This window comes from Bubalus bubalis, chromosome 4 (assembly GCF_019923935.1).
Source record: "Bubalus bubalis isolate 160015118507 breed Murrah chromosome 4, NDDB_SH_1, whole genome shotgun sequence".
Lineage (NCBI taxonomy): Eukaryota > Metazoa > Chordata > Mammalia > Artiodactyla > Bovidae > Bubalus > Bubalus bubalis.
In genome coordinates this window covers 20018651-20032916 of record NC_059160.1, presented here as the reverse complement: position 1 = coordinate 20032916, position 14266 = coordinate 20018651, and the positions used below count along the sequence as shown (strand labels likewise).

At 36.6% G+C, this 14266-nt stretch overlaps 1 protein-coding gene across 3 annotated transcripts; it reads left to right on the top strand.

Moving 5' to 3' along the window:
- The first annotated feature begins 290 nt into the window (after positions 1-290).
- Positions 291-14065, top strand: CLEC7A (C-type lectin domain containing 7A). Of its 3 annotated transcripts, XM_025282411.3 has the most exons (7): positions 291-527; positions 2623-2721; positions 3935-4072; positions 5283-5434; positions 9387-9505; positions 11378-11484; positions 13781-13914. In XM_025282411.3, exons 1-6 carry the CDS (start codon positions 425-427, stop codon positions 11451-11453), a joined length of 687 nt encoding a protein of 228 aa, XP_025138196.3. In that variant the 5' UTR covers positions 291-424; the 3' UTR covers positions 11454-11484; positions 13781-13914.
- The last annotated feature ends 201 nt before the right edge of the window (positions 14066-14266 follow it).

The following is a 14266-nucleotide window of genomic DNA, read 5'->3' as shown; positions in this document are numbered from 1 at the left end:
GTAGCTTCTCTTGTTGCAGAGCATGGGCTCTAGAGCACAGGTTCAACAGTTATGGTAGGTGGGCTTGGTCACTCCTCAGCATGTGGAATCTTCCTGGATCAGGGATCAAACCCATGTCTCTTGCATTGGCAGGTGGATTCTTTACCACTGAGCCACTAGGGAAGTCCTACCTTATAATTTTCTGAAGAGTCATCAGTCTCTGAAACAGGATCTAAAGGCACCAATGGGAAATTACCACAGTATAGTTTTTCATTTCCTGCTTTTGGGTATCTGGTTGGACTACTTTAGCTCAACTTGTTTAAGCCTAGTAAATGCGTCTCCCACATGACCTGACTCACAGATCCTCTTTTGTCCACAGGCAGTTGTCTTAGGAGAAAGAAGAAAGCTCTCAGATGCTGTGTCAATTCAGGAACTCAGTAGAACAATGGAATATCAATCTTCAGTAGAAAATTTGGATGAAGATGGATATACTCAATTAGACTTCAGCTCTCGCAACATCACCAGGAGATCTATAGTCTCAGAGAAAGGTATATCTTTTTCTTTCTGACTTCAAGATTCACATTCTTACAACTAAAACTAGAAGTGGAAAAAATTGGACAGAATTCTGATTTTCCAGGCTTTTATTAATATATTTTAAAAGGTTTTCAGAAGTCACTGAAGATAATTTGAATGAGCACTAAGACTGTTCTCTGGGCAACCATTCAATGGCTAATCACTAGCACAGTTGATCTTTGGATAACACGGGTTTGAACTGCACAGATCCACTTATACATCAATGTTTTTCAAAAGTAAATAGCACACTACTAGACGATCTGTAGTTGGTTGAATCCATGGATGTCAAACTGTGGATATGGAGAAACTGCAGATATAGAGGGCCAACTATAAGGTATAGTGTGGGGAGGACCAGTGCCCCTAAACCCTGTGTTGTTCAAGGATCAAATGCATTGAAGTTAATTATTATGATGATAGAAAATACTCACACTTTTTCTGTTCTATAGAGACAGATGCTTCAAAAGTAAGGAGTTGGTGATAAATGTGATGAAATGCAAAGATGAAGGAATTTCAATGAGAGTGACTTGTTTGACAGAAAAGAGTAAATTGTAGAATGAAGTTTGAGGGAACGTAAAGAAGTGCATATGAATAACATCAGGATACTGGAGTTAGAAAAAAAAAAAGAAAGAAGGCAGAAAAAACAACAGGATTTTGTGGAAAAGACCAAAGGGTGGTCAGAAGTCAGGGTTTAGATAATAAGAACCTACTGTATAGCACAGGGAACTCTGTTCAATGTTATGTGAAAGCCTGGACTGGAGGGAGTTCAAGGGAGAATGGATACATGTGTAGGTATCGCTGAGTCTCTTTGCTGTCCACCTGAAATATCACAACATTGTTAATCGACTATACATCAATATACTTCATTTTTTTGTGCTTAGTCGCTCAGTGGTATTTGATTCTTTGCAACCTCATGGGATTTCCCAGACAAGAATAACTTCCACCCAGAGATGGAACTCATGTCTCCCATGGCTCCTGCATTGCAGGCAGATTATTTACCACTGAGCCACCAGAGAAGCCATACTCCAATACAAAATAAAAAGTTTAATTAAAAATAAAAGAAGTCAAATGGTTTAGAATCCCAAATCTGATTTTTTTATGTGTATCATGAGATTGATTTGGAAAAAAAAAAAAATTAAACAAAAAGTTCTTTGTGTAACAGTGAAGAAATATATATGAGTTAGATAAAAGATTCCATTATCAGGACATGAATCTTAGACATTATGTAAAAAAAGTGAAATCTGGAGAAGGGCGTTAAAATATTTCTCTCTTCACTGAGTGAGCAATTTAATCTCCTCTACGAGTCTTCTATTTGACAGTTCTCTGAAATGCTCTTATTGCTTATTCTCAGTCTTGATCTGGTGATATTAATATAAAGTGAATTTCCTGTTATCAAGAAAGAGATTATTCACAGGTTTTGACATCAGCATTTGCTCTCTTCTGCTTTCTGGCCATTCCCATTGCACAATTATTTTCCTCTTGTCACACAGTTTTGTTTTCTTGGGCAACTTACTGGGGAAGAATGGAAAAACATGGTGAAGCAAGAGATAGGAAGGCATGTGTGTGTTTATAGGTGTGTGTGAACAAACTGTGGGTTGCCTATAATGTGCTAGTAGTCTCTAAACTAGGTGCTTTTACTTGTGTTGATTCTCACAGTCATTCTTTGATGCATCATTACCCTAATTTTTCACAAAGAGAAATGGAAAAACGGAAGAAGTAATTTGCCCAATGACAGGCAAGAAATAAGTGAAAGAGGAAGATTACCCTTCCTAACCAGTGTTATTTCTGTTGCATTAAGCTGTCTCTTCTAAGACTGGATGGGAATCCTGGTAGTGTCAAAACCTATAGATATCAATGTGGAGCTGAAATTAGGAGTGCACAGCTCTCAAGGCACTGTGCTCAAATTACAGTTGCTGACCCTGAAGAGGTACACTAAAGAGGGAGAAAAATTCAGACTAACCCTAGATGAGTAGGTTATCTGGGTATCAGATTTTGATGAACTGCAGAACTGAAGTGCTCAGTGATTTGTCATCCTGTTTCTTGATTCAGTTTCTGCTCCCTTTGGCTTTCTAGGGCTTTGTGCTGCATCCTCGCATTGGCGTCTGATTGCTGTGGCTCTGGGCATTTTATGCTCAGTGATGCTGGTGGTAACTGTGGTCCTGAGTACCTCGGGTAAGTATTGGTGGGGAAGATGAACAGCAACAGACATTTAATAAGCATTTATGATGTTTCAGGCACGCTTTTAAGGAAACATTTTTTTTTTTTTAATGTGGGCCATTTTTAACATCTTTATTCAATTTGTTACAATGTTACTTCTGTTTTATGTTTTGTTTTTTTGGCCCTAAGACATGTGTGATCTTAGTTCCCAGAGCAGGGATAGAACTCATACCCCCTACACTGTAAAGTCAAGTCTTAACCACTGGACTACAAGGGAAGTCCCTCAGGTACTCTCTTAAGAGTATAACATAATCTACCTGGATCTGAATACCGACCCTTTGAATTGATGTTATGAGTTCTAACTTTACTTCTAGGGTCACAAACTAGTTAACATTAGGACCATGATTAGAAATGCAGGCGATCTGTCTTGATAACTCATACTCTTATCTACAATATTTCCTTGAATAGCTGGTTTCAAAGCTGTGAAATTCCTAGGATAAATTAATGAAAGGAAACCAGTGGAGGTGAAGGAAGTGCAATTGGTGCTTATCTTCCTAAGAGATAAATTCCCTAAAGAATTTAAGCTATTTTTTACATCTCATGATTTAAGGAAATTGTTTTACACCTGTCTTTAAATGCCTTTGGATAATATCAGGAAATACTCAAAGCACTTATGAAATTCTAAGTAGTTATTTTGTAATAGATGAATACATTTCCTTAGATTTTATCATTCATGAATTCCATTTTGGATAAAGTATTATTGTGCCTTTGAAAAGGGTATATGAAAGCATGAAAGATTTCTTAACTAGTCATGTGTTTATTGAATACATTCTATGTTATAGTCACCTGGCAGATTCTCAAGGAACTCTCATTTTTAAAATATTATAATAAAGAAGATTTATTACTATTTCAAATCCATCGTGGTACCAAAGGACTATATTCCATTTGCCTCTTACTTTCCCCCATCCTCCTATCTACTTCATTTTTATCTTTTGTATTAAATCTTCCTTATGGAAGTTATTTCTTTTTTCCATCTATTCAAGCTATCACCTATCTATCTACCATCTATCTCTACCTCTCCATCAGCAATGTATTACCTATTTATCACTAATCAAGAATGCATCCCTTTATATTCCAACAAAAATGTAGATTTTTGAATTTTAATTCTCAAACATAGTAAAAATGACTTTTTTTTTTCTGTCATTACTATTGTTGTTGGTATATGAAGGTATTTGGAGATCCAGTTCAGGGAACAACCTGTTGAAGAGTGACAGCTTTCCATCAAGAAATAAAGACAACCTGAGTCAACCCACACAATCATCTTTAGAAGATAGTGTGATACCTTCCAAGGCTCCCAAGACCACAGGCAAGGGCAGAATTAAGGCTTAATAAAATCCTTGATTCAGAAGGCTTAATTTTTGGTACTAAGGCTTGGAGCAGGGGATGAAGAAAGTACTTTTACATGTGGTGATTCTGCATTCTAATAAAGCCCACAGCAGTATTATCTCAGTAAAATAAGTCCTCTGCAATATACAAGGGCTTCTCTAGGGGCTCAGATAATAAAGTATCTGCCTGCAATGCAGGAGATCCAGATTACAAAGTGATAGCATAAATACCTTATGAACTTAGTTGAATCTCCAACTTTGTTGGATTTTTTTCAAATCACTGATTTTTCACATATTTAAGCTTTTATAGGTTTGTGTAATTTGATTTGAAGAAACATAATGTGTTCTCACACCATAGGGAAAAGACATTTTAAAGTGATATAGTTAAAATAGGAAATAGGACACCAGAAAAGGTTAAAAAAAAAAAAAAGAATAGAAAAAGGAAAGAAGGTAAAGTGTTGCTAAGAATTTAAAGGTTCATAGATATGTTTAATATCTATAAACCTAATAAACATGTTTCTTTTTTAATATAAATTTATTTATTTTAATTGGAGGCTAATTGCTTTATAATATTGTATTGGTTTTGCCATACAAAACCAGTTAAGTTTGTTTTTCTTTAATCATACAAATTAATTGATTTAATTACCATTTTGTATACAGTAGACTTTAATTCCTAATTGCACCATTATTGAGCATGACAATATTTGGACTTCAATTTTCCATCTCTGGACACATACCTCTTCACTGTCTTTATCACATTACTCTGTAATGTGAATGAATGCTCTTATACTTTTCTTATTTGGTGAATTGCATTCTGAAATAGATGTCACACTTGTAAAATAAGTCAACATGAAATTATTGTGTATCTCAATGACTGACATTGCATTGGTTTATTTTGAGAGTTATCATGGAGAAAAGGAGTTTTGAGCTGACTGTGAAGGCATGGAAGACAAGGCAAGAAAGAAAGGAGAGTTGATAGTCTAAAACACTGTAGCCACTCAGTTATTTTTTAGCTGTAAATGAATGTGGGTTTTAATATGATCCCTTCTGTAAAGTTATATCTATATAATTTGAATTGAAAATGAAATATATTCATGGCAATTTATTGATTATTATGTCCTTAGGATTTCATACCTGTACTGAAGTACCATTCATAGTATGAACCTCACTGTATTTATCTTTTATTTCCAGGAGTTTTCTCTAGCTCTTGTTCCCCTAACTGGATCACACATGAGGATAGCTGTTATCTATTTAGCACACTATTAGATTCCTGGGATGGAAGTAAAAGACAATGCTTTCAACTGGGCTCTAATCTCCTGAAGATAGACAGCTCAAAAGAGTTGGTAAGTGTAAATTTGGTTATAATATCTGTGGTCTATACTGAGCAGAAAAGTAGAGATAGTTTCCAGATAACTATTTTCCCTAAGAGAAAGTAATTTTACATATTCTCCATAATTATAATAATAACATATATTGAATAAAGTATATAATACATGCCTTTCTTTTTAATTAATTAAAATATGAACACATTTTGGATTTCCCTGCTAGCTCAGTTGGCAAAGAATTCACCTGCAATGCAGGAGACCCAGATTCGATCTCTGGGTTGGGAAGGAAATGAAAACCCACTCCAGTACATTACACTTTAAAATTAATCCTTTAAACACAACTCCAAGTTGACTCTAATAATCAAGCCACACTCATTTTTGTGGGTTTGGACTTTAGGTTTTAAATGTGGTACAGTGAAATAGAAGGTTCTTCCCCTTATCACCATAATTATCAAGCTATGATAATATACACTTATAAATAATTTATTCCTTGCAAGATACTGGGAAAGGCAAAGAGGTTTAAACTTCTAGCCATGCTCAAATAATTTTTAAGAAAATAGAAACAACTCAACAGCTGTTAAAAGTTAAATATCTTGTATTGGCACCAAATGCCATAGAAATTCAGAGAGAGAAATTCCTGTAGACATAAAAATTGCACAGAAAAAGAGCAACTTACAATGCATCTTGCCTGAAGGATAGAACTCAGATGAGATACGAGGAGAAGTTAATAGTCAGGGAATATTCTACCTTATAAATCTGAACAACCTACAACTTCTATACTTACTTTTATTACTCTCAATTTTTGTGTTTCTGTTTTGTTTTCCCCACAGTTGTAGTTGACATAAAAATTAATGGAAGTAGATGTATGGCAAAAAAAAAAAGGGGCATGGGACTGGAAGTCTGTCTGGCTTTTAGACCTTCCTATAATTGCCACTTTGTTGAGTTATATTTGTCAACAATTCAAATATGATCATTAACCCCTAGATTACTTATTCATAAAACATGCAGTAGAACTAAACTGTTTTAAGATAGTCATCTAACTCTGTGAAGCATTTCTTGACAAAGGCTATATAAACTTATATTTTCAATTAAAATTGTGGCAATGATAGTAGCCTGTCATCCATGAACATGGCCTACAGACTCTGTCATTCTTGGATTTATTCTGGTAGATTGAATGCAGGAAGCACCATTTTGACATCAATGATTTATTTATTTATATTAAATTTTATTGGAGTATAGTTGCTTTAGGATGCTGTGTTAGTTTCTGCTATAAAACAGAGTCCCCTTTTTTTAAGATTTCCTTTCCATTTAGATCACCACAGAGCACTGAGTAGAGTTCCCTGTGCTATATGGTAGGTTGTCATTAGTAATCTCTTTTATACATAGGCATGTATGTATGGGACTCCCCTGGTGGCTCAGTGGTAAAGAATCTGCCTGTGATGCCAAAGATGCAGGAGACCTGGGTTCCTTGGGTCGGGAAGATTCCCCTGGAGAAGGGCATGGCAACCCACTCCAGTATTCTTGCCTGGAGAATCCCATGGACAAAGGAGCTCAGCAAGCTACAGTCCATAGGGTGGCAAAGAGTCGGACACGACTGAGTGACTGAGCACGAGCATTGAGCACAAGTATATATTTATATATCAGTCCCAATCTCCCAATTCATCCCTCTCTCCTTTCCCCCTTGGTATTCTTAAATTTGTTCTCTATGTCTGTGTCTCTATTTCTTCTTTGCACATAAGTTCATTTGTATCACTTTTTCCAGATTCCCCATATAAGCGACATTATATGATATTTATTTTTCTCTTTCTGATTTACTTCATGGTGTATGGCAGTCCGTCTCTAAGTCCATCCATGTCTCTGCCAATGGCGCTATTTCATTCATTTTTATACCTGAGTGATATTCCATTGTTTTTATGTACTACATCTTCTTTATCCATTTCTCTGTTGATGGAAATTTAGGTTGCTATAATGTCCTGGCTATTTCAAATAGTGCTGCAATGAACACTGAGGTGCATGTGACATTTCGAATTACCGTTTTTTCTGGGTATATGTCCAGCATTGGTATTGCTGGGTCATATGGAAGTTCTACTTCTAGTTTTTTGAGAAACTTCCATACTGTTCTCCATAGTGGCTGTACCAATTTACATTCCTACCAACAGTGTAGGAGGGTTCCATTCTCTCCACAACCTCTCTAGAATTTATTGTTTGTAGTTTTTTGATGATGGCCCTTCTGACTGGTGTCACCTCTGGTGATACTTCATCGTAGTCTTGAATTGCTTTTCTCTAATAGTTAGTGATGTTGAACATCTTTACATGGATTTGTTGGCCATTTGTATGTCTTCTTTGGAGAAATGTCTCTTTAGGTCTTATGCCCATTTTATTTTGTTGTCTCTTGTGTTGATACTGAGTTGCATGAGCTGTTTGTATATTTTGGAGATCAACCCCTTGTCAGTTGTTTTGTTTGCAAATATTTTCTGCCATTCTAAGGACTGTCTTTTTGTCTTGCTTATGGTTTCCTTTGTGGTACAAAAGCTTTAAGTTTAATTAGGTCTCATTTGTTACCTATTTTCATATGTTTTTATTTTCATTATTCTAGAAGGTGGGTCAAAAAAGATCTTGCTGCTATTTATGTCAAAGAGTGTTCTGCCTATGCTTTTCTCTAAGACTTACAATGTTCAGCCTTATATTTAGGTTTTTAATTCATTTTGAGTTTACTTTTATGTATAGAGTTAGCGAGTGTTCTAATTTCACTTACCATTGCAATAGAAAGGATAATACCTCAGAATAAACCTAACTTATGGAGGCAAAGAAAGTGCAGAAGAATTGATGCTTTTGAACTGTGGTGTTGGAGAAGACTCTTGAGAGTCCCTTGGACTACAAGGAGATCCAGCCAGTCCATCCTAAAGGAAATCAGTCCTGGGTGTTCATTGGAAGGACTGATGTTGAAGCTGAAACTCCAATATTTTGGCCACTTGATGCAAAGAGCTGACTCATTTGAAAAGACCCTCATGCTGGGAAAGATTGAAGATGGGAGGAGAATAGGACGACAGAGGATGAGATGGTTGGATGGCATCACTGACTCTATGGACATGAGTTTGGATAAACTCTGGGAGTTGGTAATGGACAGAAAGGCCTGGCGTGCTGCAGTCCATGGGGTCACAAAGAGTCGGACACGACTGAGTGACTGAACTGAACTGAACTGATGGAGGCAAAAAACCCATACTCAGAAAACTATAAGATACTGATGAAAGAAATCAAAGATGACACAAACAGATGGAAAGACATACCATGTTCTTGAATTGGAAGACTAGTACTGTGAACATAACTATACTACCCCAAACAATCTACAGATTCAATGAAATTTTCCTATTAAATTACAAATGGCTTTTTTCACAAAATTAGAAGATTTTTGCAATTTGTATGGAAACACAAAAGACCCCAAATAGCCAAAGAAATCTTGAGGAGAAAAAAACAGAGCAGGAGGAATCAGGCTCCCTGACTTCAGACTATACAGTCATCAAGATAGTATGGTTCTGGCACTAAAGCAGAAATATAGATCAATGGAATAGGATGGAAAGTCCAGAAGTAAACCCATGCACCTATGGTCACCTAATCTATGACAAAAGAGCCAGGAATATACAATGCAGAAAAGACAATCTTTTTAATAAGTCATTCTGGGAAAGCTGGACAGCTATACGTAAAAGAAGGATCTATTCTTTGTTGGAAAATTAAACGATAAGGACTCTGAAAAAATGAGATATGCTGTTTGAGACAGTGAGTGGCATTCAAGAATTGGCACATCTATCTAGGCTGATGCCAGTATATGCATGCATCCTCCATCAAGGTGATTCAATCTCTGTCTCTCAAAATCTCCTAACAGTCTTTCTCTGTATCTTGCCTGTCTCTATCATCTCTGTCCTTCACTGTCTCTCTTTCTTTCTCCTTGACTTGTATTTATGTTTCCTTACAGGAGTTTATAGCAAGGCAAGTGTCTTCCCAACCTGATCATTCATTCTGGATAGGGCTTTCTCGCCGTCGGACAGAAGAACCATGGCTCTGGGAGGATGGCTCCACCTTGTTGTCTAACCTGTAAGTATCCAGAGAGACAAAGCTTCATACCTTCTCTCAGAGAGGTAAGAGCATGTCACATAGTTAAGGATCCAATCTGTTGGCCATAATAAGGAAGAGAGAGAAAAAGAAACATAGTGATGGGAAGAGACACCGAGCCAGGGGAAAAAAAGTAAAACAAGAGGATAGAGGAGGACTTACAGTCAAAAAGTGCTGAGTGGTCACTTCAAGATATCAACACAAGTGGTTCCTCAGCTTTCTTACCAGGAGGGCGTGTGTTTGAAGCTTCCCAGGAAGGAGCAATCACTCAGTGTAAAGCTGTGGTTAAGAGCAGGGCTTTGAAGTCAGTTTTCAGCCTAAGTCTAGTCATTTCACTGTGTGGCACTGGATAAATTGCTTAATCTTATCTGTGCCCCCCTTTCCAAATCTGTAAAGAAGAATAAAAATAATTCCTACCTCTAAAGATTTTGAGATAAAAGTAAAATCACTTGGCACAGTGTCTGGCACATGCTTTTTATCATGGGTTCAGATAGAGAAATTGTATGAGTAAGCAGCTTGTGGTTCATCATCCTGGGGGTATAATTTTTTCCTCCCACCTTCCACCTTCCCTGGTGGCTCAGATGGTAAAGAATCTACGTGCAGTGCAGGAGACCCGGTTTTGATCCCTGGGTGTGGAAGCTCCCCTGCAAAAGGAAGTGGCAACTCACTCCAGTATTCTTGCTTGGGAAATTCCATGGACAGAGGATCCTCTTGGGCTACAGTCCGTGGTGTGGCAGTTAGACACGACTGACTAACACTGGCAATAATACTCCACCTGGTGGCAAGATTGAGAAATGCACATTTTTTGTTAGTCTTTTTCTGTTGGGCAATTTTTTTTTTTTTCATTTACCCCTGCACCAAAATAGTCCTTTGTTTTCCAGCTTCTGCTGGGTTTTCTGCTAAATTCTCATTTCGGATGCATTTATTTCACAGTATAAAATTAAATAAATGGGAACCGACCAACAATTGATGTCATCTTGGAGTCAATAAAAATATAGCCCTAGAAAACAATAGAAGTCTATGCAGTTTATTAGATTTTCCCCACAGATTCATGGTTTTCACTGCTTCTTATTCCTCTCTGCCTCTCTTACCTTCCATTTTGAATCATTTTTAAAATCTGAAGAATACATTTGTATTTCCTTTAGAGTTGAAGTTTTACAGTTGAATTCTTTGTGCGTGTCTAAAACTCTTTATTTCAACTTTTCTAAAAAATATTTTGAGTATGAAATTAGAAATCTGTAGCTTTTTTCTTAGGCATTAAAAGATATTATAATGTATTCTATTTTTATTGTTGTTTTTGAAAGGTCAATTATTTGAAAGCAATATAAGTTTTATGTCTTTTTTCAGCTTTGAAGTTTTCAGCCATACTTGCTTCAAATGTTGCCCTTTCCTGACTTTCTACCCTTCTTCTATAATTCCAATTAAATGTATTATAGACCCATTCACAATATCCTATACGTCTCATTTACATTTTCCTATAGTTTTGTCTTTTTTCTTTAACCTATTTACCTGTTGTACATCTTTCAGTTTCATTATTTTTCCTCTTCTTCAGTTAAACTGCTGTTAAAAGCCTTGATTAAGCTTTTAACTTTGTTTAATGAATTTTTAAGTTTTATAATTTCTCAAATCTATCCAGTTGCAATTTATAATTCTTAGCTTTTCCAAAACATTCTCAATATTGTCTTTTAACTCCTAGAATACACTGTATAGTTGCTTTACTATTTGTGTTTGATAACCTAGTGTTTTATACTCATGTGTATCTATTTCTGTTATCTTTTTCTTCTAATTAAAAACATGTATTTATTTGATCGGGTGGGGTCTTTGTTGTGACATGCGGGTTCTTTTTGGTTACAGTATACATGCGAACACAGTTGCAGCATGTGGGGTCTCGTTTCTCAAACAGGAATTGAACCTGGGCTCCTTGTATTGAGAGCGTGGAGGCTTAGCCACTGGACCACTGGGGAAGTCGCATTTTTCTTCTTATTTTTATTCATTTATTTTTTTGTTTTCATCTATGCCTGAATTGTTTTTTGTTGTTGTTGTTGTTAATGCGCTTAACATATCTTAAATTTTTGTAGAATTAATTTGAATTTTTCAGAGGGGCTTTTCATTTGCTTCTGGCAAGCACTATTGGGTGTGACTAGTACAAACTGCTGAGTATGATCACACTTTGATTTTATACCACTGAACTATCTCACTTTGGCCAAGCACATTGAATTTATTAACAAATGATCTTGACAAAATATATATGTTATTTTTCATAGCACTTGTTTGTGTTGAGTTTTCATTTGCTATTTTAAAAACTGACTAGTGGACTCCCTAAAGTCGTAAGAGTAGGTCCAAATTAACATTTTGATGTGTAACTATTCATCAGTGACAGTCATTTTAATCTGGCTCTGTACATTCTCCAAAATCTCTTAGATGTCAAAAAGATATTTTGGAGAAGAACACTGGCCAGAATTCTCCCTGAGGCTGGATCAAAGTTGTTTCATGACCTTGGCCTAATTATTTCAACAGAAGAATTCTCTCAATCCTCCATCCTCAGGACCAAGAAGAGATAGATGTACAGGATGTACAGAATGTACAAGATGTACAGGATGAAGATATACAGACCTTAGCTTTTACACTGAGGCTCAGTAATGCCCTTTGAGCTTGACTAAATAACTAACACTCCTCCCTTAGGAAACTAAGGGCAAATAGAACAGAGCCATGCTTATATTTACTCATGGTAATTCTCATAAGTGAAGTTGCTCAGTCGTTCAGGACTCTTTGCAATCCCATGAACTCTAGCCTACCAGGTTCCTCCGTCCATGGCATTTTCCAGGCAAGAGTACGGAAGTGGGTTGACATTTCCATCTCCAAGGGATCTTCCCAACCCAGGGATCAAACCCAGGTCTCCTGCATTGTGGGCAGACACCTTACCCTCTCAGCCACCAGGGAAGGCCAATTCTCATTGTCTATCATTATATTGCAATAACATACAACCTTCAGGATGTATTAAAAAATATAGGGTTGTTTGGGACTTCTTTGGTGGTCCAGTAGCTAAGACTCTACATTCCCAGTACAGGAAGCCCGGGTTCAATTCTGGGTCAGAAAACTAGGTATGTCTCAACTAAGACTTCACATGTTGCAACCAAAAATACTGTATGCCACAACTAAGACTCAGAGAAGCCAAATAAATAAAATAATAAGTATTTTTTTTTAATATAGAAAGTTGTTTGAATTGGTTTTCAATGGTCTTGATATCTGTGATTCTTCACTTAATTCTCAGTCACCATTAGCAAGAACTCTTCTACTTGGTCTACTCACTAAATATACCCAATAATAATTTTACTAAACTGCTACTTTATTTAATAAGTATCAGTTCAGTTCAGTCGCTCAGTCGTGTCTGACTCTGCAACCCCATGAATCGCAGCATGCCAGGCCTCCCTGTCCATCACTAACTCCCAGAGTTCACTCAAACTCACGTCCATTGAGTCGGTGATGCCATCCAGCCATCTCATCCTCTGTCGTCCCCTTCTCCTCCTGTCCCCAATCCCTCCCAGCCTCAGAGTCTTTTCCAATGAGTCAACTCTTCGAATGAGGTGGCCAAAGTACTGGAGTTTCAGCTTTAGCATCATTCCTTACAAAGAAATCCCAGGGCTGATCTCCTTCAGAATGGACTGGTTGGATTTCCTTGCAGTCCAAGGGACTCTCAAGAGTCTTCTCCAACACCACAGTTCAAAAGCATCAATTCTTTGGCGCTCAGCCTTCTTCACAGTCCAACTCTCACATCCATACATGACTATTGGAAAAACCATAGCCTTGTCTAGACGGACCTTTGTTGGCAAAGTAATGTCTCTGCTTTTGAATATGCTATCTAGGTTGGTGATAACTTTCCTTCCAAGGAGTAAGTAATAAGTATACCTCTAGGTAAAAGGTTTAAAGATAAGTAAAGAATTATTATGTATTATAATTTAATATTATAAAGTATTAAATGATTTTTCTTTTTTGTCAGAGTAGTATTTAATTTTATTTTCAACTAGTAGTATTTCTTAAAAAATTTTTGAGTCCTTTTTATGCCTTAATAGTGAAAGTTGTTATGCTACTATTTGGAAAATTTGAATTTAAATTCAAGGATTTTTTTCAATAATATGCACTTTGGAAACTCTTTTTCACCCATATCCTTACCAACTATGCCAGTATTGTGGAGACAGTAGATATTAATAGTATTCCCTATGCTTGTACTAATTATCGTATTGCATTTTATTCTAACAGGTTTCAAATCAGAAGTACAGTTACCGAAAAAGACTCATCTCACAACTGTGCATGGATCCACGTGTCAGACATTTACGACCAACTTTGTAGTGCGCATTCATACAGTATTTGTGAGAAGAAGTTGTCAGTATAATGGTGAGGAGCAGAGAGATGTATGTAAGATACTAAGGAGGGTATAAATCCAAACAGAAAAGAGACATATTTGAGGTCAAAATAATTGCTGAAAAAAATATCAAGAGAGCTCATCCAACTTCAATCTTAACTGAGAAACAGGATGGAAGGCTTCGATTTCCATACTCCCCAAGTCTATCCGGTAATCAGTATTGTGTTCTAATTATTAGAGTCCTAGAAATGGAGTCAGAACACCTGACCTTGAATTTTCATTCTATCAATGGTAGAATTTTCATTCTACCATTCTATTTACCTGGATTAGCTGTGGATTCTTGGTGTTTCAGGAGATCTTGATTTCTGACTATACCAGAGTTG